The 27550-nt window shown below is 36.1% G+C and overlaps 1 protein-coding gene across 8 annotated transcripts in view; it reads left to right on the top strand.

Moving 5' to 3' along the window:
* The window catches only part of Pcdh7 (protocadherin 7), a 404659-nt gene that overhangs the window by 40822 nt on the left and 336287 nt on the right, over nt 1-27550 (top strand). The window contains exon 2 of one of the 8 annotated variants that reach the window (XM_087909037.1): nt 24568-26697. The exons of the other annotated variants lie outside the window; for them this stretch is intronic. Within the exon in view, the coding sequence (XP_087765163.1) occupies nt 24568-24645 (78 nt within the window). The 3' untranslated portion in view covers nt 24646-26697. Of the gene's footprint in view, nt 1-24567; nt 26698-27550 lie in introns of those variants that run through there. 8 annotated transcript variants of the gene reach the window in all.

Raw genomic sequence — 27550 nt, 5'->3', positions numbered from 1 at the left:
ATAAGAAATTTTCTTTATTTAAAACTGTAATTTACTGAATAATTGAATTAAATTATTTAAACGTATCACTGAGTTATTATATTGCTCCAAGGGTATGTGGAACTGACGAGCCCTTCCAGCCACGTACATGTGAGAACTGATCTGCAGCCCAAAGATCCTTGCGCCTGGGCTCCTTGTGGTAGAACTCAGCTGTGTTTCCTACACGGAGACATATCCAGGTGGACAGTGTCATGTGAGGCCATAAAAATGTGCCTGTCTCCCAGCCAGCTTTGGAGTTTTGCTTGTAGCATACATTAAGCAAGGCCCATATGCTTCGGTTTTATTGGGAGAGGAAGGCATCTGTACACTCCCCTTTACTCCAAGGTTGACCGTGTGGTTTGGTGCTTGACAAAGAAATTACCCTTTGTTTAATAGTCACCACTCAGATGTGTGGCACCACAGTCTCATTAGAAACCACGTAGCAATAACTTAATCTCTTAGGACATTTAGGGAGTGAGACCAGATGAGACTGACTTCTTGATAAAACCTAATGAATGACGCAGGAGGGAAACAGTTTTTAATTTTTTTCCTAGAAGAGATTCACCCAGGGAGACTTAAGGAAGTGACATTGCGCTCTGCATATCTCAGCAGGGACCAGCCACCTGCTCTTCTGCAAAGTGTGCTGGGTCACGTCCATGGAAAAAGACTTTAGAGCAGCACTGTACAATACATTCATAATGAAAACAATATGTATTTTTTATAACTAAAATTTATCTAGTAGCCACCTTAATACAGCAAGAAGAAGCGACATTAATTTTAATATCATACTTAACATTAACCATAAATATACAGGGTATTATATCAATTTATTTAATTAAATGTATTTACTATCAATTGATATAAATTTTTAAATGAGGTACTAGAAAGGTGGCTCAGTGGTTTAGAGCACTAGGTGCTTTCCTGAGGACCCTGTTTCAATGATCAGCACATTCATGGTGACTCACCACCATCTGTAACTCGAGCAAGGAACCTAATGCTCTCTTCTGGCCTCTTCAGCACCAGGTATAGACATGGTGCAATACATCCAAGACAAATAGGTATACACATGACATAAAATGAAAAAAAAAGGACTATAAATGAAACATTTTACAGTCTCCTTTTAAAGTCTGATATATAATCACAACTACAATATATTCTTTTAATTTGGCCTAACATCGTTGCTAGTATTCATTAATTATCTGGAACAAATGACCACTGTGTTTCTTATCACAGTTTGAGACAATTGTGTTCAAATCTAATAAATAAGCTTGTAATGTGAGAAGGACCAAATTTGACTGTGTTTAAATAAGTTCATGCTTAATACTGTGATGTATGCTCTACACTGTGCATTATAAAATTCATCATCTTATAAAATCCATTCAACAGAAATATGAATTAGATAGACTATGTTATCTACCTGGTAGAGAAAAATTTGCTTTTAGTGTTTGTTTTGCCTGAAAGTCACAGCGTTCCTACTAGACAGGCCAGTTTGATATAATCTTAGGACATACCTGATGATCACTGTTGAGGATCTTTTTCAACACTGTGCTTCATTCGTAGGCAACTATATTAACTCATGCTTCCTTCTGAAGCCAAAGCTCTATTGATGTTCAGGAGATGGTGACAGTGTGGTGTAAGAACTTGTAAAGTATAAGCCAGAGGTAGTTGTACTGTGCTTATATATTAATTTGTGAGGTATCTTGATTTCCCAGCATTCTTGAAATGTGATGATTGGACAACTGAATATAAAAATGGTTCATTAAATGTTAAAACTATATTGCTATATTAGGATTTTTTAATGAATTTTGCATTTATTCCCTTCCTGTCTTTCTTTCTTTCTTTCTTTCTTTCTTTCTTTCTTTCTTTCTTTCTTTCTCTCTCTCTCTCTCTCTCTCTCTCTCTCTCTCTCTCTTTCTTTCTTTCTTTCTTTCTTTCTTTCTTTCTTTCTTCCTCTACCCCTGTCCTGAGATAGTGTTTCTCTGTATAACACCTTTTGACTGTCCTAGAACTCGCTTTGTATACCACATTAGCCGTGGATTCACAGAGCTCTGTCTGCATCTGCCTTCTGGATGCTGGGATTAAAGGTTTGCACCACCACCAACCCACAAATTTTGCATTTCTTAAAATTAGTTGTGATTTTTTTCCTGAGGCAATAAGAAACATAACAATACAAAAAGCTGTTTACTGATTATTAATTACTGTCTAAAGTATATGGAAGATTTCATAATGACTAGTTTGGTGCAATATGCAACAAAACTATGTGGCCTGAAGCCTTTTAATGGCATGACTCTTTGCATGTAACCACATGGTTAAAGAAGATCATGTGTTGAAAGTCATTTACTTTTCTTTTTCCTTGCCTCCTGAGCTACTAGTATGAAGGTCTCCACTTATTATATATCTAACTTGTCTGACTAAGAAATGACCTCCCTCTGCTTTTAATATTGCCAAATATTTGAAGATCAATGGTGGCTATTAGATTAAAATAGTTTAATTAACCCCTTGAGGATTTTCAAAGACCAAAGAAAGAATGTTTTCAAACAGAAAGCTTTAGTTTTCTATAATTGCTGTTTTGTAATACATCTTTAGATTGAAACAAGTATTTTGCAAACTTAAAGGTAGTTGTAAAATGTAAAATTAATAAATGCACAAAATCAAGCAAGCTTATTTTTCCCTTAGATATAATGAGAATCAACTTGCTGTTTCTTATTTATCTATTATTCGAGTGGCTATGTACATAATCACAATGATGCAAACTTGATTATATTCTCTAATGAGAAATAAATGATGGGACAATAACTAACTATATTTGTCTAAATTGTCTGCATTATATTTTAGCATTTGTTTAGAGCACACGCATGTGTGTGTACATGTGAACACCTGTTTGTTAGATGGAAGTATTCAGGTGTTTGCTTTCTCTGTCACCACTTGGGTTTCAGGGATGACACTCAGGTGTCAAGTCTAGGTGTCAGAGGCCTTTAACTGCAGAGACATCTTGCCAGCACAAATAGTAATTTTAAATCTTTATTTTCTAGTCCTGAGAGTGTAGACATTAGTCAATGAGAACAGCTTCTTGTAAGCAGAACTCAAACTGGATTCGCAGTACTTTACAGTTAATTTCTCATAAAGCTCTCCAAACAATTCAGGGTAAACTTATTTGAATATCAAGAATCTCTTCAGCTGCTTACAGGAAATTGTCGACTGCTGTAGCAGGTAAACATGGAAACAGGGAGACCTTTCTAATGTGGAGGGCACATTCATTACCAAGACTGCAAGTCAGTGCTTTAGCAAAGTACCCCTGATACTCATGGGGATAGCTGTCTAGTCAGAAGTAGGAAATGTAATCCCACGGGGCTCTGTTACCCTGGGAGTTCAGGATCAGTTTTGTTTTTGATCTCTGTTATATCTCAAATCCCCTTTCATTAATGATGAAATAGGGTCTCAATAACCTAATGTACCACTCGGAAAAAGAAACTGAAAGATTATGCTGTTCACCCTGCAGTTGTTTGGTATCTAACCTCAGGCTGTTTTACGTTTGTACGCTTGCTCGGGTGTTGATGCATTTGTGCACTTCAAACATCAGTTCATCATGCAGCATCTACTCTCTGGAATGAAACTGAACTGAGACATATGGACAAAAACACTTGGAGTGGAAAATTTCTCACAATTCACTAACATCTAGTTCCTCACATAGATCCTGTTTCTTATCATTCCATGCATTATTGCAACAAAAAATTTTTGCTTATTATAAGCAGTCAGTACCAAAAACACAAGGTGTATGGAAGATAGGAAAAACATATAAACGTAAGAATCTTGATATTGATCCCTAAGTAAAACTCATTGGCATCAGGTGACACTAACTCATCATTTGTAATTATTTAATATTCAGTACTCATAATTACTGGGCAACTTGTGGTTTTTTTTTGTATTTTAGAATTCAGGTTACTGAGAAAGATATTTCAGGAAATATTCACCCCAAACTATTATGTTTGTGCTTAATGAGTATGTTACAATGTAGAAAAACTGTTGTAGGCACCAGTGACCCATCCTTATGTATCATTTTAAGAAATGATTCATTATTACAGTTTTATAAAGTATGGTTTATAATTTACCCTGTTTTATCTATGCAGTAGTACATAGTCAATTCTTGGCAGCATTTTTTTTTTATAAAAAAGACACTGGGACAATATTCACTGCTGAATCTTCATATTAAATTGAATGGAAAGAAGTTCATGAATGAAACGGCTTGCTTTTGAGATAGTAGCCTAGGGATTTACCGAATCATTACTGTTACATGAGATGACCATAGAAGCCAAGTTCTACCTAATGCTATGACTGATTTGATGAATATTTACTCTTTTGTCTCACCTGTATTGAACGTTTAATCTATGTGAGAAACATCCATTGAAAATAAGATAACTCTTGGAAGAGAAGGCAGATTTTCAGATTTGCGGCACTTAGCATGTATCTTGATACTTGCATTTATGTATGCAGGAAAGTAATGACACTTGTTAGGTGGAATGATCTCATTGTCTACACATTACTTCTGAAAACAACTGAGAATGATAAATGTTAGGCCACAATAACAGGAAACCAGTTTAAAAATCCCCACTCTTTCATTTTGTCACCTCAAATCATAGAAGGCCTCTTAATGACAACTGAAACCTTTATGTGTAATGTTCCTAGCCTTCTGTCCTCCCTATAACAGAGGCTCAAATTGTTCTCAAGGAGATTTCCAAAATGCATGTTTTTTATATACTTTGTTTCTGGCACCTTTGACTATCTTTAGACCTCCACACAAAATTGTCCTCTTACTGATTTTGTTCATGAGTTTTAAGTTAGTATGTGCAGTGGAGACATAGGACAGATCATCTTTGGGGCAGGGAACCCAGTTTTCCTTACCTTATAATTGCAATTGGGTTTCCAGCTTTTTAAATTTAAGAATCTAAATTTAAAATCTAAGATGTCAAGAATAACTAAAAGCATACGGGAGTTCCCAATACCTATTTATGAGTTATCCACAGTAAACCTTTTATCTTGTTTTCTAACGGGAATGTGATGCCTGCAGGTGGGTCACAGCCCTGGGTGTTTTAATAGTTGAGAGAGTTGAAGAAGGTACCAAAGGATTTGAAACAATAATGACTTCAAATATTCAGGCTGATTAATTAAACTACCTCCCCCACCTATTGCTAGTGTTTTACTGGGAAGCTGTCTCTTCAGCTCAGGCAATTCATCAGTCAAAGGGGTGGGCCAATTATCTAACTCTCATATTTATAATTGGGAGGGAGGAGGAAGAATCCAAATTGCCTTGAGACCCAAAAAGGAACCAAATGACGCCTTTTAAGAAGCACTGGTAGACTTTGATAAGACGTCACAGGAAGGAGTAGTTGGGGATATAGTCCCAGAGGAATCTTTCCTTTTGCAAGAAAAGAGTTCCCCTTAATTGCAAAATAACACTGTGCTGCAAATAAGACACTATTTTCAACTGTAAGAAAGCAAAGCATTTCTATATTATTTTGAAATATACGACAAAATTAAAGTCTTAATATTTTTGCTCTTTCCTAAGTATTACTCTGCAAAACATATTGGTTTGACAAGACTTGCAATGTGTGATAAAGGCAATGGTGCATGATTTAGAATTTTATGATTCCTCTGTCAGTGTGCAGGAAGAAAATATAGAATTCTAAATTGACTCGGGGCTGGTGTCTTTATAAACGTCATATAGTGATGTTAGTTGTAGAAATGCTGTAATGTATAAATAAACAGAGGCTATATGAATATATGACAGAAGTCACTAAAACAATGTTTTATTTAGGGAAAAAACCAAGAAGTTTCTTCTCCACTGTAGAAACAGTTACTAACTTTCATTTCTTATCTCTCTCTCTCTCTCTCTTTTTTTTTTTTAAATCATGCTGGTAGTCAAAAAAGAACCTTGAGCCTGAGAGTCAAGCACTTTGTCACTCAGCTACATTCCCAGCCACATACAAATTGTAAACAATGGCTCTAGATTTGTGCGACAAGTATGTAGAAAGCTGCTGAGTTATGCCAAATGCTCAGTTAAATTTAAAATATCTCTTGTGCCACTTTTGTCAGTAAAGAATAGCCATTGCTTTCAATCTATACTTGACTGGGTTTTGTAATCCCGTATTAAGTTTTAAAATTAGCATTGGACTGCAAATGGTTTCCCCATTAGGAATCCCCGTAGTAATAACATATGGCCACTGCAGCCTTGGCTTCCCCTTCCCCCACCTGTTAAACTCAGTACGGGCACCCTTTTAATGATACAATATGAAGTCACGGGTGGTAACAGGAAACACGAACCTCATTTCTGGAGACGGTAGCTTTTGTTTTACATGCTGTCAGGTAAGAATTAGCAGTCGGCAGTCATCCACTTCAAACTATGATCTAATCGGAACCCGAGAGGTAAATCAGAACCCTGGTGATTAGCTCTTACTTAGTAGTAAGCCCCAGGGAAACCTTCAGTGCACAGGAAGTGATGCTAATGAATCATCCAGTGGTAGCTGCAGAGACCCAGGCAGTGCAGAAATGAGCCTCGACCCCAGTGCTGCTTAGCTTTTCTAATGCTGTGACCGTTTAATAAAGTTCCTCATGTGGTAACCCCCAGCCATAAAATTATTTTTACTGTTATTTCGTAACTGTAATTATCTGTGCTTTCCGACCTAGGCAACACCTGTGAAAGCACCATTCGACCCTCGACAGGTTGCAACCCAGAGGTTGAGAACCACTGTTCCAACCCATTTTGCCAGTAGCTTGTCAGAGGTCCATTTTGTCAGCAGAGGGGGAGAAATAGAAACAAACACTCTGGGGGCTTGTTCATGAAAAACCAATCTCTGAAAAAAAATAAGACTCTTCCTCTCATTCTGGCTGGAAATCCTTAAAGCTCTGCCCAAAGTGAGAAGACCCTTTACCTCCTTTAAGGTCCTGAGCAGAAAGAGTTTTAGAATTTCAGCTAAACATTAAAATCCGACTCTAACGGTAGTGCCTCCTGGAGGCCCTGCCTTCTAATTTAGAACACTGTCCCGAAAGCTGGAGAGAGTGAAACTTTTTAGATAAACCTTCTCCTTCTTCTAAAGTAAACCTCCAGAGGAAAGACAGAAGTGATCCTAAGTTAAAATCTTCAGAGTAGCCGGCAAAATACCAATTCAGGTGACCTCATCTGCCTGTCATGAGTGTGCTTTTAGCTTTTGATAGCCGTATCCATTTGACTTTTACAAAGAACATATTTCCGAGTCTTTCTATATTCTTGGTACATTAATAATGTGACGTTTAGCAGTAGTGCAGCATTTCCAAAGTAGGAGGTGGTGGGTAGAGAGATGGCTCGGCACTGAGGACCACATGCTATTACAGAGCACACTAGCTACCTTCCCAGCCCCCACATCAGGTAGTGCGTGACTATCAACTCCAGCTTCAAAGAATCTGATGGTCTCTTCTGGCCTCCGAGAATCACTTCTCTCAAGTATACACATCCCCACAAAGACACATAATGCATACATGTAATTACAAAACTAAATGTGAATCTTAAAACAGAAGTAGAAAGAAACATTTTAAATAGTGTTTTTCTCTCCAGTTTTGAATGTCATATTCTTCAACCACATCAATCTGGGTCTGCCCATTACATTGGAGGCTGTAATAGGTACTTTATGTAGTTGTCGCAATTCTGTCTTATTCCAGCCCTTAAATTATTTTTGTGTAAGAATTAGATTTGCTCAGTATTTTTAGGTATTACAATTCTTATGCTTGTAAGGCACTTTTCATTTGGTTATTGCTGAGAATGTCAGAATTTTGTAAAATGGCTGAAATTTCAGGAAAAGAAGGCAGGTGAGTGGATTCTGCTGTGACACAGTTGGTTGTTGCTCTCCGGGCAGCTTCATTGGCCAAGGGGATGAAACAGAAAGACCTCTGAGGGCTGGGATCTGAGAGACTTGTTCCCTGAAATTCCATCACATTCCACCAAGAAATCAGGCTGAGTAAACAGTGTAACTGAGTTTCAAATAGGGGATTTTAAAGTAAAATTTCTTGAAAACTACCATTTTTCTCTTTCTATTGTCAGTGAATTTATTTAAGAAGCTGCAGGTGGCTAGAAGCATAATCTATTTTATCCACAATTTTCTTTTCAATCTCTGTCATTCTGCTACTTCTCATGTCCTTTAAAATCTCCTGACTACTTAGAAGGCCTTCTATTTACATAAACTGGACAAAAATCAATGTGGATACAACTTGGAATGAAGCAACGTTGTGATCAGAGTTGACATCATATTTTCCAGGTAGTTATATGATAGGTTCAGGTTACTTTATGAAATGCACATTTTTTTCTTAAATGGGATCAATTTAATATTGATTTTCAGTGATTTTGATTCCACTTACATACATTATTTAAAATAATTGAATCAAGGGAGGCCCACAGATCAGGGTCAAATAAATGTTTGCATAGCCTTTATGGGTAGAGAGCATTTTTTTTTCCTCTCTCATGATTCTGAAAGTAGAAGTCTGCTTTGCTTGCTATTGAGCATAGACAAGCAGCATTGTGGGTTTTTACATATTTTTGAGGAACCACTTGCAGAGTTGCAGGCTGGGCACCGGGACTTCCTGCACACAGCTCACAGAGCCACATCTGCCTCTGGACTTGCTGACTTGGCTGCAGAGCAGGCCCCCTTAGGCCCTGCTGCCAGATCAGGTGTGGAGACACTGCCTGCTGAGCTGTCACTCCGCATGGTTTCCTGCAAGTCAGCTATCTCCTTCCCATCTGTGTTGATATTCTTTCATGGCTTTTTTTCCCTCTGCTTGTCTGGCATGCATATATTTGTCTGATAAGTCTCAATTTGGCTCCAAGGCTTGCTTTCCCAGTTTTCAAGCAAAAGGGAATTTCTCCAAGCACACATCGGTTCTTTAATCGGGCTTGCCATTATGACATAATTCCTGACTTTGAGATATTTTATGATATCCACTGCAAATTAACATGATTTTATATTTCCCTTTTAGTCTTGAGGATCTCATTCCATTAAGAGCCACCAAGCTGCAAATTTTATTCCCTTTAAAGGTGAAATAATAGACTCTGGAATTACATATGGAGTGGTTGCTTCGGTTGTATAATGTTCTCTTAAAGTAAAACGTCACTGGTCGTCCCCTTTTATTTTCAGCAGAGATTATGTAATTTTACCGTTGGCATTCCGAGGAGCTGTCTTGGAAAGTCAGGGCTATGTTTCATAGGTTTTATTTTCAGTCCATAGCAGTTTTCGCATAGCAAAAGCTTGATTATTTGTGCTTCGCACCATTAATTGGTGTTTTCAGCTATATTCTTGATTATGCAGCTAAATTTTTGCCTGAAGTGTCCAATCCCGCAGGCTTGCACTTGCAAAACACCCCTTGAGTTTATTAAGAGTGCTATACTCACAATGGCCAATGGAGCGGGCTCAGTGGGTATCCCGAGTTGGAAAATGAAAGGGCGGATGATTCAAGTGTGCCATGGTTTGATTAGAGGGCCAGGAGCAGCTCCCTTCTCTTGCAGATTAAAATCATTTCATGCTCTGTTTTCAAACAAGGGATGTCTGTTCTAAAAGCAGGTCCTACAGATCTTGCTAATGCACCGCGTTCCAGTGGCCCTGGCCTGAAATCATTCATCAGCTTTCCTTTCCTGTAGGGAATAAATCAGTATTGCCTTCATGTGTGTTGGCAGGCTTCCTTAGTTATGGGAATGTGGTTTGAAATGGTTTATGACTTCCTGCTTCTAAACAATAAGAACTAGCACGAGTGTCTTGGCCCTATTATGAGAGCATTTGTTATGGAAACTGTTTGGGGTGAAGTAAATGGAAAGACAAATGCGACACTCAGGTGGGAATAGTGCGGTCCCCGAGAGTTCGAACATCTGTCTTCATGAATTCATTCGCTCCAGCAATGCTAATGGAGTGCCTGCTTCTTAAAAATACTTTTAAGTTACAGTAAGAAATTTGTAAGTTCCAACATAATTAATGTTAACATTTGTGTTTCAGAAGATTAAAAACAAAACACTGATCAAACTTTCTATATCAATTACAGGGGAATGAAATGCATTTTATACCTTGAAACATTGGAAACCTAAAGAAAAATTTCATTAAACTACTATAATATCTCAGTAAATGCAAATGATGTTTTACAGGGAAACAAATTTGGAGAAGCAAAAATTTTCATATTTTGTTCATCTTTACTCCAAAACAAAACAAAACTGGGTATAATAGTTCATGACTAGAAACTTAGTACTTCGATGCTGAGGCAGGAGGATAAATGTGAGCTCCTGGCTGGTGTCTGGTATTTAGTCCTACCCTTTCTCAGTTAATAATAAACATATAAGTAAATAATAATAAATAGAAATACTACAATCTACAATATTATTAGTAAAGAGGCTATATAAAAATAAGCTTATGTATATCTGTAACTAAGGTACCTTTTTCTTTATGACAAATACAAGAGATTAACAGCTGAGGTCTAAGCTCACACATTTTAGAATATAAGCATTAAACTTCATCTTTCCAAGTTTGAGGAGGTCACATGTAAAAACGAAAATTTAACATTTCATTGCAATCAGTTTATTGAACTGTTCTAAACAGAAACCAAGTATTATTTGATCTATTTATTTTTACAATATGATAATAATCTCCTAAAGTTTTACACATAATCCTCACTTATTATCTTGAAAAAAGATTATAATTTTGCCCGAAATACATAGAGTTGCCCATCTTTAAACTGCCTTAGCTCTGAAAAATGACATTTGTTAAAGTTAGGTCATGGAAAAAGCCTCAGAAGTTTTTCTCCATCAGCTGAACAAAACAAGACCTTCCACACATGCTTGCATCTGGGATGCCATCCAAAAGTGTTTAGCAGCTTGGCTGTAGCCACCTTTGGAAAACACATAATTTCCTTCTACTATCTGGACATCGGGAGGCCATCAGAGTGTCAGTGCTCATGGTGAGAAAGAGTATAATAGTTGGCCAGTTGTATTTCTCTACAATATAAAAATCTATGTTTCCTTTCTCAGATGCCTTGTTAGAGAACAAGAATGGAAAATTGTACACATAATAAATATGATTGTCCCTTGGTTTTGCTTTACAAGAAGATTCTCAATTAAAAATTTCAAAGTAAAGAATGCTGTAACTCCGCAGGATTAAAACTAATTGTATGTTTAAAAAAATGTTTACAGACATAAGGAATCAGATGTCAATAGGAAATTCTTAGTTTTTTAAACTTGTTTATGCCTTTTCCTTTCGTAATGACATAAACATTTTCATAAAATCATAGAGCTCCCAAAGCCATAGAAGGAAAAGAGAACATAGGTGGTCTTCTTTTAAAGACATTTGTGGACTCAGATTTTGTATAACCAACTTGGTAACAACATGTTTCGGTGATGGGACAAAGACGGATGCTTCAGTCTGTAGTCTTGGCCTCTAATATGAGACTACAACTTAGCTTAGTTCATGGAAAATAAAGGAATGCATGGACTAAGTCTTAAGAAAAGAATAGAAATTGCCCCTCTTCTGTTGCCTTTTTTTTGTACACAATCCTTTTATCTTGTAGTGAATATGACCTGTCTGTGTGAAAGTCTATTTGGTGTAGCGTGCCATATTAGTATAAAAAAGTTCCAGTATTCTTTGGAGATATCAGTTTTCAATGTCAGAAAGAATATATAGCCATGCTTGGACTAATAGTCATCCCATAATTTCATCAGCCATTACCTGCAAGAGTACAACGTTTCTGCTAGGGCAGGAATTTCCTAGAAATGATGGACAGAGACTGTTAGAGTGGTACAGTGTTAGTAACAGATAAGCACTTACTAAATCCAGATACTGTGTCCATGATGTGTTTTACTTGAATCATCCTGTGTGGATAATGGTTCACAATGTGCTATGAATAATTATATGTTTTCCATACATGATTTTATTACTCTAATAATTTCCTTATGAAATAAATAGTATGCTTTCCATGTGCTTTGGATAAAATTCCTGTTAAAAATTTATTTAATAAATAGGACAGTTCAAATTGAATATCACATCTTTTTAGTTCAGATATAGATGATAAACAGGTAACACTTAAAGCTACCCTTATGGACCAGCAAGATGTTTAGCAGGTAAAGAAGTTTTCCATCAAGGTTAAGGGCTTGGGTTCTATTTCTATAACACACATCATGGAAAGAGAAAGCCAGCAGCCAGAGGTTTTCCTCTGCTAGGTTCTCTGACACATACATACAATTGCGTGCGTGCACACACACTCAAATACACACAGAGACAGACAGGAAAAACACAGAGAGACTCACCCATAGAGAAATAAATGTAAACCCTTAAACAAGGTAAATCTTCTTTCTGCAAGAAGTCAATAACATAAGAGAAGACAAAGTGGAAAAGTCAATAAAGCAAATAGAGTACAGACCTACATTGTTTAGTGTTTTAACAGCAGTGGCTATGAAGCCTCATATCCCTCTCACTTCCTTATATTCTTTGTTGTTGCTAATCTCTCTGCTTTGCCCTTAGCAAAGATATCACCCAGGAATACTCTCAGCGGCAAATAATGAATTCACCATAGTTAAATAGGGGAGGGAAGGAGGATGCTTTTCCTGTACAACACAAGTCTAGATACTGTGAGTCGGCAAGTTTGCATGATGAACCCTTGACCTGCTCTTCTCTGACCTACCATCCTTAGCCTTTGATTATTCCTGTTCACAGTTTAAAGAATGTGGTTGTCTCTATTTTGTATTGTTTTTCTTCTAGTAAGGAAAGAACAGTGGACAAAACAGAGTGGGAAATCTTCCTTCTGGATCCATTTGCTTTCCATTTTGGAAAATAGTGCCTCTTTAAGGACTTTTCTGTGAATCTTATTGTTGAGACTCATGTACCACGGTTTGCCTATGATACAAGGTGGAAGGGAGCAGTCATAATTTCTCTTTTAGCTTTGATGACATAGGAAGGCAAGAGAAAGAATGGTATGTGTTCCCCGCCTTACTGTGACTCGAAGTAGGAACTCAGTAGTCTTCCACCACATGCTGCCAAGGCCTCCCACAACTGTTAGCATCTCTATAGTTCCTTCAGTACTTTTTTTGCTCAATTCAATGACCAGTTTCTTTTAACTCCAGTAATGGGATTGCTTTCTTTCTCTTTTTCTGACCTCTAGAGCCTCTTTCATTGATTTCTTTGAAATTCATGTCCCTTCAAGTATGCAGGAGGGTACATCCATCCCCAAGAGGATACATGAGAACCTCCTTATTCTCATGTACCTCCTTGTTTCTGTAGCTAAGACTAGAGAGTCCTAGGAAAGCAAAGTTACACAGCAAGTTCGTGAGCTAAAATCACACCCTGTTCTTCTCAACTATCAGGTCTAGTTTTTCCATAATATTAATAAATACTGTTTTCACAATCATATACAATGGAAATTTGACACTGTATAAAACAAAGATATACAAAATTTTAACCACTTAATCATTTTCTCAGTGTCGATCATTGATATTTCAGAGATCATTAGCAGTTGATTAGCCATATGTTGAACACCAATTCACCCACACAATAGCAACAGTGTGTTTGCTGAGTATGTGGAACAATACAGAAGCCAGGCCAAAAGAAACAGACAAGAAAGAGAGAAACTTTGCTCTGATACAGTTTATGTAGAAAGCATGGAACACATGCATTTCCTTTTCTTCAGCCATCAGATATATATTAAAAGACTTATTCTCAGGGAGCTCTCTTAGGCACTCACAATTTATTAAAGGTAGAATAAGACTTTTGCTAGCACTGGGCAGTGATGTCAACATAAACATTAAGTCCCAGACATATATGCAGTGAGAAATTCAGTTAACACTCTTCCTCTGCCTTTTAAACGATGCAAGGTTTGAAATGAATGTGTGTGTGTGTGTGTGTGTGTGTGTGTGTGTGTGTGCACCCTCAGTGGATGTACATTTTAATTTGGTTACTACAGTAATTCATATGCTTGTTCTAATTTATAACATTCTTTTTGGATGGCTTGCAACGTAGTTGGATTTTAAAAATAAGTCGAGATGTAAGTCTACATTTACAATTAGTAAATTGTAGTAAATTAGTAGTTGGATTTTAAAATAAGAGATGTAAGTCTACATTTTTAATCCAATTCTGCTTTCAGAATTGGACTGAATTCTAACAACTTTGACTCCCTCCACCTTTATTCCTTTGCTTTATTGAATTTAACTTGAATGAAATCTTTTATTTGTCTAAGTCTATTTCTGTCTAGTAAGGAAGTTGAAATTGATCATGCCTTGACTTTGTGGGCCAGCAGAGAACCATGACATTCCAGGGTATTGATTTTGTGGTGTTAAAGGGTGACAGATCCAGTGTTAGAGAGCCAGGAGAGAATTGGGTTTCGGATTGTACACCATAAGCAATCTTGGCTTTTGCTGAGGCATGATTAGCTTTTTAAAGTAAAGGATACAATTGCAATACTTACGTAGTTTGTATTGCATATGCTTAGAAATACTAATTTCAGTCCAAATTGTGTGATAACATTTTTGAAATAAAAAGTTGCATGTACAGTGTGAATCTCCTTTATCTATATGTGTTCAGCTTGAAACATATGTTTGTGTGTTTGTGTGTGTGTGTGTGTGTGTGTATCCTGAATATATATTTTATGTTGAAAACATTGAGTAATACTTTCAATCAACATGGCTGATTCTTCCCAAAGCACGTTACTACATATGGACATTGCTTGGAAATGCCAAGTCTTGTTAGTTATCACACCATTCATCCTTACATATATTACTTTGATGTTAGTATCTGTTGTTCATTCCTTCATTTGGGTACCAGAGGATATGAGTGTATGATATCACACATTTCAGAAAGGCCGGAAGTCTACAAATTTACTACTTGTTGGTTTTTTGTTGTCAATGTAGTTGTTGCTTTCTGGGTCATAAAATAATGATAAGTTAAATTATGACGGCTGCTGTAATCTTGAACCTAGAAAAGACAGCCACGGTCATCTTTCATTGTCCCATTTTCCCACCAGGATTTGCTTTTATAAATGCAATGACCTTTAGTGAATACCTTGAAAATAGCATTTTGATTATATGATAATTGCTTAGAGCCTCTACTGAGCTAAGTCCAAGAGTATATTTCAAACTAATCAGAAATGCATGTGATTCATGGACTTTAGCCAATCTGTCATAGTCATCTTTCAATTTTTTTCCACATGTTCATCCAAGTTCTCATTCTTCCCTCTGAGTCTGACCTGCAAAGAAGAATAGAATGTATTTTATAATCTATGTTTGTTCTGTTTTCTAACAACATTAGTATTTTGCTTAAGCAGATTTGCTAGGAAATGACAGCTTTTGAAAAATTGGACATAGGAGCTGCTGGAAGCATTTCAGTACTAAGCAATCTAAACAGTGCAAAAGGGAAAATGAAATATCAGTGTGTTTTAAAGATGACAGTTCTGTCAAAGATCCCTTTTCACTCCCTGGCTTAAAACAAATGGAGTAAATCAAGATGGTGTCTGTTCAAAATGAGCATGCATCCTCACCAAGAAAGCCCTTCTTCCTAGATACATCTGTTCAGGTGCAGGGCAGATTGTCATCCTCTTGGTTAGGTTTTTGTTTTGAGGTCTTGGGATTTTATAAGAATAGAGTATCCTTGAGAGGGGAGGAAAACACATTATACTTAGGCCTCTTAATACAAATTTAGGAGCATGTATTAATATTCAGAAATATAAGTATTACTGTGATATGAAGCATATGTTTCCTCATGCATGCTTGTGTGTTTGTATTTGTGTGTGTGTGTGTCCACACGTTTGTGTGTGTGTTTGTTTAAAAGAATGAAAGATGAAGACAGATAGAGGGGTGGAGAGAAAGAAGGAGAGAGGAAGAGATCATGAGTTTGAAGTTAGCCTGGGGAGCCTAGTGAGGTCACGTATAAAACAAAACAAAAAATAAAACAATAATAGCAACCTTAAAAAAACCTATGTTTAGATTTCCAACTGCTTAAGGATATATTAAAAAGTACAGATCTTTAGAAACATTTTTTTTTTTTTTTGAGTTGGGCAGAGCAAGTGTGACAATAGCTGCCTTTAAGCAAAAATTCCGCAGCAACTGGAGAGGCAGTGGAGTGTAGAGTGCATAAGAGTACAGAGATTAGAGGAGACTTCCTGGGCTTAAAATTCCAGTGCTGCCATGCTTTGTGCCTGCAGTGTGGCCAAGTTATTTTCTCAGCCCTGAGTCCTTTCTTTGTTCTTTGTGATTGCTGATAGTATCTGTTTCCTACTGACCTTGTTCATTGGCCTGACATTCTGGAAACACCCAGCAGAATGTTAGTTATTATCACTAATTCAAAACTCTTTACAAATAAGAAGTGCAGAAACTTTATGAATTAATTCAGAGCAGCAAATAAATGTTCAAAAAATCTTCAGAGATTCTGTAAAATGGTTTCTTTCAGGAAAGTTATACATGAGTGTTGGCCAATGTCATTTTTTTTTATAGAAGAAGCACTGTTGATTATAATTGAATACAGGATATACGCATTCAGCAATGGATTATAGATATTCTACTAGAAGGAAATCCCTGGAAAATTCTGGATCTAGATGGGCTAATTTAGAGTTCATAGGCTATCCCCAGATTTTCTTTTTTCTGTTAAAAAGAGGTGTCCTGTAAATGCTTATATATTTAATTATTGCTTCTTTCCACTCAAAGTAAAAGTGGATATGGTCATCATATTAACTTTCTGAAATGACTTTCATTTAATTCTTTGTTCACTGGTGGGCATAATTTGCCCGTATTAAAAAGGTACCCCATAATATAACTTTATCTGCATTTTAACTTAACATGTTCCATGATAAAGATTGATTTACCATGACATGCACTAAAAGCATCCTCATATGTGATTTATTTATACATTTTACCTCGTTTCGGAGCCCTTCAGCATTTCCTATTAATAGGATTGTCATTTTTATGTATGTATGGATTCTTGGTATAGTTTGGCTTTGAGCCATAATGTTATCTATCCTTTTAACTCTTTGGAAACGTTGGCTTATCTTCATTGCATTAGTGCAGGCTCAATTTTGTTTCAAGTCCTAGATGACAAAGGTCACTTCATTAGGCCCCTCAATTGCCTTACTTCCCTGCAGTCTTCAAGTATCTTATACTAAGCATCATAAAAAAAAAAAAAATGTTCTGCTTCCATTAACAAAAAGTGAGCAGGGGAAAAAAAAGCCAATTATTTGCAGCACATAAAATCCTTATGATAATTTGGTAGACTTTAATTAAACTAATACATCACACTGCACTTATAAAGACAAAGGAGAAAAAAAGAAAAGCACGTAATCCTTTTTTTCCTGTTGAGACACACCATATTGCTTTGTGATTAAGTGCTTTAAGCATTGTGACCTATTTTAAAATCTAAGATTTACAGTCCTTTTTATACAATATTAAACATATTAAAAATTCGATGCAATATTGATTAGAACCATGCCCTCCACAAAAGCTTGAAATGAAGCTATATTAGAGCTTGACTTAAAAGTAATTCGTATTAATTTCTAATGATTTTTAAACTCTTCAAAATAAAATTTCAAAAGCGCCATCCAAACACAGACATATCTCCTATCACAAAGAATGTTGTTTTGCCATTTTACATTTATTTTATGTATTGCATTGCAGTCTTTTGGATAAGCCTGCTGGTGTTATTAGCATAAAGTCTACTGTAAATCGTAAGAATTCTTTATATCACAGCTAGGGTTACTGGGATTAGAGACATTTGGTTTTTATTTGAACAACCTCATTCTGAAATCTTCAGCTTTTCCGAGTTGTTATTTTATAATTTAAGTGGAAATAAACACTGACCTGGAGGTGAGGATTGATCATGAGGATGACTATGGGTTCTTGGTGGATTTGTTAATGTGTGCAGTACCTGTGCGTGGAGTGTCTTCATGCAGAAGAGTGCATATGCAAAGAACAGAGTGTTCTGCTCTATCACTTTTTGCCATAGTTCCTTAAAATAGGGTTTCACATTGAACCTGGATGGAGGTCGTGAGGGCTAAGAGTGATCCTCTGGTCTCTGTCCCCACTATACCACCGTGCTGGCCTGTAAACACAACCAGAGGCATTGCTCAGCTTTTCACACACACTTGGGGATTTGAACTCTGGTTCTCATGCTTGGGCACCATGCACCATTATTCACTAATGAATCTCCCAAATACTGAAGGCATTCAATTTTAGTCCTAAATCTTCAATGTTTCATTGAGTTGACTTTATTGAAAAGTCCTCTCTGGACTTCAATAATTGTCACTGGTAAAATGTGTCATGTAGTAAAAGAAAAACACAGACAGTATCTCTATCTTTGAGATCGCATTTCTTCTATATATTACTTATTAATATAGTGTATCTCATATACTGAAAGTACTATTTAAATTCGTGCATATATTGATATGCATATATTAAATCAAGGTCTTCTTACTTGGGAAAGTATTTATTGAAGAGTCTTGTAATTTCTAACTGTAATAAGGCATAGATTTTTGAGACTGGTAAGCCACAAGCCAATTTAAATTGAATCATACTCATTTCTTACCCACTAAACAGACCACATAACCAGTGTGCAAAATTTTACATTTTGAGCCAACATTTTCTGTAAGCTCAAAGCTGGCTGGTTAGCTTTGGTTTTCTTCTGAAAATGTTTTCAAGCAACAGTGTTATCTTGTGCCTCCTTTGTTTTCTCCTTTACTGGGTCAGACTCGTGGTTGACTAGGGCTCCCCAAGCCTCTCACCATTTTTCCAGACAGTATCCCTTCAGTGGCATTTGAGGACAGCAGAGCTTCCTCTTGCCATCTTCTCATGAATGTTTCTTCCTTTTTTTTTTTGACAGTTATTGTTGCTTTAGCATACAAAGGTTACCTAGTGCTGCTGTCGTGTCCAAGGGTGGCCAATACTGTTGATCTGAAGACTATAAGCTGGTATCGTTTGACTTTTTACCGGGAGCTTAAAGAACACTGTGAGCTTTTGAATACATTCGTATTAAACTTTGCTGCAGTGGAAATGAAACTGTAAAGCAGTGACCCCTCCTACCACTTTTTAGTTATATTGTGCTTAGCAGTAGTGGAATTAATCTCTAGCACTTCAGGATTTACTTTTTTTCTTTGAAATCATTATTAAAATTTAAAATTCAAAGAAAATGAAGTCAATGGGAAACACTTGAATATTATAGTAAAACAGAAAAGGCTTTTACATCACTTTAGCTTTTTCTTAGCAAGTAGTTTTTCTGCGAGTTTTATCTCTAGAGTTCTTGACATGTCTTCATATGATGTTCAGGAGGATAGGCTTTGGTTTCTCTTGTTACCCTGCGTGCTATTACGTGTATGGATATTTAAGCTAAGGAAAGGAAACTGGGGGGTCACTCAAGACACACTGAAGAGGAAATTTCTAGTGTACATAGAGATTTCTCACTGCCTGTGACTTCATCTCTTATCTTCCTTACCAGTTGTTTTTCTCCAAGGCAATTCTTTCCCTGTCCTTGAGCTCCTAGCTGAGTCAAGTTGAAGGTCAATCAGTCAACAAGCTCCTTTCCCACTGCCCTCGCTCGTCCTCTTCTGATGGTTTGGGTCTCTCAGACGCTCACCTGCTTGGTTTTCATCTCTGACTCTCCTTGGTTGCAAAAGCATTCATATTTATGTTTCGGTGGCTTCCTTTAAAAGTTTTTTTTTTTTTTTTTTTTTAAAGAAGTTCCCTCGGAACTGGGCTGGTCTCTTGGGATGCTATCTATTTCTTTCTGTGTTCTTACTAGACTGGACTTTATAGCCTTAGGCATTGTTGCTGACACTAAAATTCTATAATTCTAATACGAAGCCAAGTCAATCAATATTGATTGCTTGACTCTCCAGCCCAAGGAATTCTTTTATTAGGCTCCAAGTCATTCACACTCTGAAAGCAAGAGCAAGCTTCTTCAGGTTGGAAATGGGTATATATTACTATGGCATTTCCTTTTTTTGTTGATTCAGAGCAAATAGTTAAAAAACCTTTTGTTCCTTAGCAATGTCGAAACAATATCAACAAATATGACTGTGTGTGTATACGTGTGCACATACCTCACACATGTAAATGAGCTAATAATGATTAGTATGGTAAATACATAAACTTCAGGAAATAAGCATAACATATTCTTTTATAATGGTTTAGAAAATATATAATTTTGCTTAATATTTATTAAACCATGCCCCAAATGGAGGCATTTACCATTGTAACACACTTGTCTATTTTTTTTAAAAGTCGGAATTAAATTATTAAATTAGGTTAAACAGTGTAGTGAAAATGGATTTGACTACGAGGTCCGAGTCCTGATTTAGGTTCCTGAGTTTACCCGTATACAATTTTATGTAAGAATATTTCTGTTTCTTGGCTCCACTTTCTTCAACATGAAGTCATCAAAGTTTAGAATGCTGCTTCACAAGGCCTTTGCAAGGTTAAATGATATTTTAATAAACATTTTTTTTGAGGAAAAAATGTCTTTCTTCATTTTTTGGGAGGTTCATCAAAAGGATGTTTGATATATATGTTACATGATTCAGGATCTTTCATAAGGAAATAAGTCAGAGCAACAGGGAGACATTTTTATTGTTAGATTTCACAATAAGTGCAGAACCCTTGCGCAGCGTGTTGGAACAGGGCGTGTGAAGCAATGGTTATGCACAGATAGGAACATAGCATGGCCTGTCTGTGTAGATTCATGTGTGGCTTTGTGTTGCTGTAGATAAGGAAATTCTTTTCCTACAGGTATACACACAGTGCAGCTGCACGAGCCTTTCAAGAGGTAACTGATGACCTGTTTCAGGGAGAAGGGTTAAAGGATGGTGAGAGGCCCTCTGCTGCTTCTGCTTGCTCAGCTGTCATTGGTGACGCTAGTGCAGGGGTCCTAGATGCCAGCTCCATCAGTTCTTCATGGATGCCACAGTCCCTAATCATCATCACTGTTGACAGTTTTTGCAATTATTTATATAGCTAATAAGACAAGATCAAATTACTACTGAGGATTACCTTTTGATAGTCCTTCAACTATCTAAATCCTATGCTTAGTATATTTTCTGCTTTCCAACGGAGGTAGGTTTTAATATTCAAAAATATAATAAACCTTCCAGTGTTAAGGGGCTGTGCTTCTTCTTTACTATACTGGAAAGTGAATTCCTTTTTGGGCAGTTGTGTTCTCAAATATTAGTAACAGCTTCAGTTTCGAGATTGCAAAAATTAGAATGAATGTGTTCTTTGTGTTTTGGAATACAGTCTGCCTTTTATGAGATACCTCTCATTTTTTTTCCTCGATTTGAACATCACTCCAGGAAAAATAATGCATATTCATAGAGTTATTTTACATGTTGCCAATTATATGCAAGCACATTCAACAGACACGTGCACTTAATCTTCTCCAATTACATAGGCACATGATTAGAATTGAGGCATATCTAATGAAAATAAGTAGAAAAATACATACATATTCTTTCAGAGAGTATATATATATATATATATATATATATATATATATATACATATAAATGTCTGAAACCACAAATATATATACATTTCTGGTTTCAGACTTTTTTTTTTAAAGAATCATAGGTTAAAAGCATGCCTATTCTTATGTGGGGAGTACTGCATTTTCTTGTACCTAGATCTGTGTCCTCTCGCTAGTCTCCGAATACTTCAATTTCCCTCTCCTTGCACTTGTCGCTATTGTCAGGGATCACAAGAAAAGGGACAGAGTCAGTTGCGAAACTCAACTACTTTCCAATAACTTTTATAAATTACGCTCCTTGATTAATTAATTGCTCTTTTAGTTAGGGAATGAAAGGTTTGATATGTAGTGATAGCCTCATAGAAAGGGGTCCAGAATGACTTTGCTTTGTGTGTGTGTGTGTGTGTGTGTGTGTGTGTGTGTGTGTGTGTATGACTTGTTGCCTGAGTGATAGAAATGAATTGAGGAGTGAGGTTGGAAGGTGAAGACACAGACCACGAATCTACAACTTTACCTGAATTGGACCTGACTGAAAGATTGGTCCGGCCTGATTTATTGACACCTCTCTCCTTAGTAGTGGTGATCTGAAAATTACTTCCAGGGCCATTCTAATTAGCTGCTTCAAATCAAAGCAAACACATCCTAGTAACACACATTTCTATTCTCAACCTCACCAACACAGTTTTCAGAATTGTGATTCCTAAATGATTCTTTGTGAGCTCAATGAATGACTTGAAATTTGAAATGCATTTTTGTTTCGAAACAGTAATTTTTAACCGTGAAAAAAAGAACCTGTCTTTCCTGACTCTAGTGAAAGGTGAATAATAGTATACAGTTGTGTTTTCATGCATCTCAATCTAAAACCACAAGCAGCTCTTCACAGCTAGTTAAATTGTGGAATAGTTCTGAGTAACATTTTAATAAGGAGATTTCATTATCTTACATGACAGGATGGTGCATATATTATTTAAATGTCTTATATTCCTGAATATGATTATAAGTTGAAACTATAAGTCAGCTTTAAAAATAAAATATTAAACATTTTGACTCTTTGGATTTTTATTTTTTAAATGTTTCATTTATTCACTTATTCCTTAAAAGTTTTGCAGAAAACTTTGCATAAATCATACCTTTAGAGGAAAATACATTACTTTCACATGAAAAAGATAAAAAGAAACTTAATGATATTTTTGCACATTCAGACTAAACTTAAATACAAAAATTGAAGACAATGATGTGCTAGGAAAGTATATATCATTTGCTACCATTCATAAGAGCTATGCTCTAAGATCAAAAGTCATACAACAAATAATGTAAAGCAAGAATGTCCGCACAATTTTAAAATTTCAAAATTTCAAGCATGGCATTATGGAATAACAGATAATTTGATTTGCTTAATTATCAATTCCAAAAAACGCATTTGTTCATTAACACAATTTATTACCTCCCAATCATGTGCAGATTCAGGAAAAGAACACATAAAGTGAACGTGAAGTTTACCCTCAGGGATGACAATGTAGATTTCGGAATATGATAGAAAAATTAAATGAATAACTGCAAAATGGTTACATGTGTCATAAGCACTATGTATGCATGTCATATATGTGGAGGAGACAGAATAGTCAGATGGAATATTTTTCATGCTTTATGGTTATGTGATGGGTGAAAGTTAATTTGAAAATAGAATGTAAAATGAAATTTTTCAACTATCTTGAGTAAGAAAGCTTGAATTAAACGTTCACTAATATGAATCCTGTGAAATGAGATAAAGTATATCTGATGTAATTTTATGATTCAGATCATATTTACTTGTGACTTGATTATGCAATAAATCAAAGCCTATCAAAATGTATTAACTTTTAGAGTTACTAGAGAAAACTAATTCTTATAATAGATAATATTTAATAAGCAATTATGACATTTTTAAAGCTGCTTTCACTTATATAGCTCATAAGGATAACTCACTACTAAGAGTATTTTTCAAAGTTAAGCCTTTCTCTCCAATAATTAACTTTCAAATTAGTCCTGCTATTATACTATCCACTTTTGTAAAGAAGTCAGTAAGCATTCAGGGGAAACAACAGCTACTTCTTTCTAGATTGTGTTTGCATGCCGGTATGTTGTGACCTTGGAATTTAAATTGAAGATTTTTCTCTCCTTATCCTGATTCTTAAGCACTTTGAGTCATGAACTTCATTCATCAGTTTACGCGCTGAAAATGACATGATCCTTTTTGCAATTTTCAGGCTTACTAAGGATTTTACTGTCATCATTTGTAACATCAAACAAATAGTACTTTGTGTTATTTCTTGTCTAGAAAGCAAAAAATAGCCCATTGATTGGTCTCAAGTTCAGAATAATACTTAACACCATTTGAAGCTTACATTAGCACCAAAATATTTTGAATGCATATGAATGGCAACTTCTATTTCTACAAATTAGATCTAAAGGCAGGGAGCACAGCCTGACAGCAGTCATGACTTTGAAGCAGAGAGTCACACGTGTTTACCAGAGATCAGCAGTCCGTTTTTACATCGCATGGAAATTGCTAGGCTTCTATGGAGGGAGAGTGAGCTATCTCATGATTTCATTTGGAGACTAAAGCTCCTTGGAGGGTGTGAACATTTAGCTCTAGCTCACATCCCTGACACTTCATGGATGTGTAAGTTCAAAAGCATCTGCAGCATAATTACCATATCCCTCTGTTCCGATTACAGAATACAGACTCTGCACTCTCCATCTTCCCTCCCCTTGACATTTCATAGCCTTGAAAGGCCTGAACCCTGAAACACAATTAACTCAATGATTCTTATACCAATCAAACACTTCTTGTCAGGGATCGCATCCTTGGGACTCGCCAACTCTATTGATTTCGGTGCCCCAGGGTTGTTAATTGTAGTGAGAACTGCTATGTCTCTGTGACTTCTGAAAAAGCCTGTGACCAGTGCAAGCACATCTTTAAGAAGGAAAGACTACCGTTAGCTGAGACGTGCAGTTCAAGCTTTGCAGCTAGGCTGGCAAAATCCTACTCACATCCCTGTAAAGCAGACATATATGTTTGTATTTTTTATAGGTGGATACAGTGCAGACCACGAACCCACCTGGCCACATTGAGGAATCGTGTAAAATCAATGTATGTGCTCGTAAGTGAAATACACGCTAAGATCCAACTCAATATGTTGGAGACTAATAGACTTGGAAATTGTAGAAAGAAATTGATTCCCAAGGGGCAAGATTACTAGCTCATTAAAATGAAGTCCTGATTTTGAAGAACACACACACACACATACACATACACACACAAAATCTGCTAAAAGAAATCAAACTGTACTTTGCAAACATGACTGAAAACAATAAAGGTCTGAATATGGACTTAAAAAGGGATGTGAGAGAGATTTTGAAATCTTTTCAACCACATGGTGGAGAGACTCAGATGTCATCAAACTCAGGAGTGTGAAAAGAAGATCAGGAAGTCTTTTCTTCACTTGCAGTTGAATGAACTCAAGAGTGGCCATATCCATCTCCTCCTGTTTTGCCTTTGTAATGTGGAGACTTCTATAGACTTGTTTTCATTTGCCTTGCTTGAACTCCTTGGATGCATTCTGTAGAAATCATCAGGGCCTATGCTAGATCAACAAAGAAGTGGAAGTGTATACCTCCGGACTTAATTCTAAAACTTAAACAATTTTATGCTATTTAATAAGGCTCTTTAATGAAGAAGAAGAGTACCATTGTCAATCAGGGAAAGTGAGGAACTGGGAATTTGAGAGAAAATGCAATTTAGGTCATTCTGGTACCCACTGAACAAGATTTATGAGGTTGTAGAAACAGAAGACAGATCATACCATATTATTTTTTTTTCACAATTTCCGAATTAATTTAGGATTAGCAACATAAGTCACAAGGAATACAGGGCTATTATGTCAATAGTCCAGAAACTGGTCTTTTAAACTTGTAGTCCTAGTCATTCATGTGTGTAGAGGAGAACCTTTTAATATAAAAAACAAGGATGAGCTGCTTGCAAGAAGCTCCTTCGCATTATTGTTACTTCATCAGTGGAAGACACCATATAAACCTATAGCCTAATTTTCTTAGGATTGTGAGTGTATATTTGTACTATGGTGTGTGTGGAAGGAGATAAAATTTAACCGGGTGCATTTCCACTTTGGTCTGAGACCTAGAATGGTAAGAGATAGCGTCAACTGTCCTAAGCATTTTCATCTGTTATTACTAACGATTATTATTCACAAAGCAAGTGTTTCTAAAATAGGATGACTACTGCAGAATTCCTCCAATTAAATATGATATTTGATGTGATTGAGCCATTTATACGAAGATGGTACTGATGTCTTATAATAATGAGTAGAGCTCATGTGAAATTAGTGTGCAGACAGTTGGAAATGCATCTCATACTCCTTCAGGCTGTTTCCTTCAGTGACAGGGCGCGAATGAATCATGGATGCTAATATAGCAGGGAGTACGGAAAATTTTGCTTCTCAATTATAATTTTTTATTCTGTCAGTAGGTTATGTGCATTTACCCTTTTCATTTGTTCAACCTAAAATATGTAATAAATAATGTATGTTAACATAAATCAAGTAGTATATATTTGAAACAAATGAACATATGTTTTGTAGTCACCATGTGCCATAAAATTTTGAAACTACTGTTCTTTAGTATTTTTATTCATTTCTCTTTATATTGCTGATTAATTTTATAGTTGAATTTTTACCTCTTCTTTCTCGGTGACAATCAACTGATTCTCTTATTTATAATGTTACAGGGAGTTTTGTCTTTATTTATATTATTATAATAAACTGTAAACCAAACTGTATGATTCTATTGTATCAAATATTTTTGTGACCAATACAATAAATGAAAACTACTTAATAAGATGCCTACGATTCTTATGTCAATAATCTTTTAAGGCACATTGATACATACAACATTTTTAGCTTATTGGTCTTTAGAGCAGAGTAAAGAGCTTCGACCCTGAAGATTTAAAATTTTTTAAAATATTTTTAATTAGGGTATAATGACATTATTTCCCCCTTCACTTTGTCCCTTCAACATGTCCCTTGAAACCTCCACCCCATTCCTCCCACGTTTTCCTCATCCCTGTGCCTCCCTTTCTAACTGATGTCCTATTTTCGTTGATTATCATTGTTACTTGTAAATATAAATATACAAATACATAAATGCATCCTGTTTAGTCTGTTTTTGTTTGTTGTGTGTGTGTTCTCAGGCCTGACTCTTTGTGCTGTATAACCAATGAAGGCTCGTTGTCTATACTTCTTTGTCTCATGGTAGAATTCCATGAGATTCTGTCCCTTCACCATAGCATGTCTATTGATATGGACATGGTTCAGGCCTTTTTTATGAAGCCATTTCTAGGAGATAGTCTCATAGCAAACTTCCTGGTCTTGTAGCTCCTACAATCTTTATATCCTCTTGTCTGTTATGTTCTTTGAACACTAGTTGTTTCATAGATGTGTCCGTTGGGACTGGGTTTCATGCAATCCATCAGTCTATGCAGTATAAGGAAAATTCCCTGAATATTTGAAAATCTATGTTTGATTTTCTTTCTGCCAAATCTGAGAAACTGTGCTTCGACATTCAAATTTAAATAGGCTTTTGACTGATACCATCAATAAATTAATTTTTACTTTAATTTCTAAAATTTTATAACTTACAGGTTTTATACACTGATACTTCTTACTGACACCATTACTATTAAAGAATGATCTTTGGTATCAAGAGAATCATATGTAGTCTTCCACTTCTAATGACCAAAAATACAACCCCCACTTTAAGACCAAGGTAATAAATTTACACTTGTTGCTGCTGAGTTCTTGATTTAACCAAAAGGAGACATGTCATGGCATAAATAATTATTTTCTGTGATCAATAGATTTCCTCTAAGTTAATTGAGGCAAGTAACACCCAAGTACAAAATCACTTCCTTTATAACAGAGAAAGCCATTTTGTTCTGCCTAGAGTTGAATGCAGGCCCTGACAGAATATAAGAGAGAGAGAACCAGTTTTTCTGGCTCTTT

This window comes from Myodes glareolus, chromosome 8, assembly GCF_982192425.1.
Source record: "Myodes glareolus chromosome 8, mMyoGla1.1, whole genome shotgun sequence".
NCBI lineage: Eukaryota > Metazoa > Chordata > Mammalia > Rodentia > Cricetidae > Myodes > Myodes glareolus.
The sequence above is the reverse complement of the archived record's forward strand: the minus strand, read 5'-3'. Positions and strand labels throughout refer to the sequence as shown.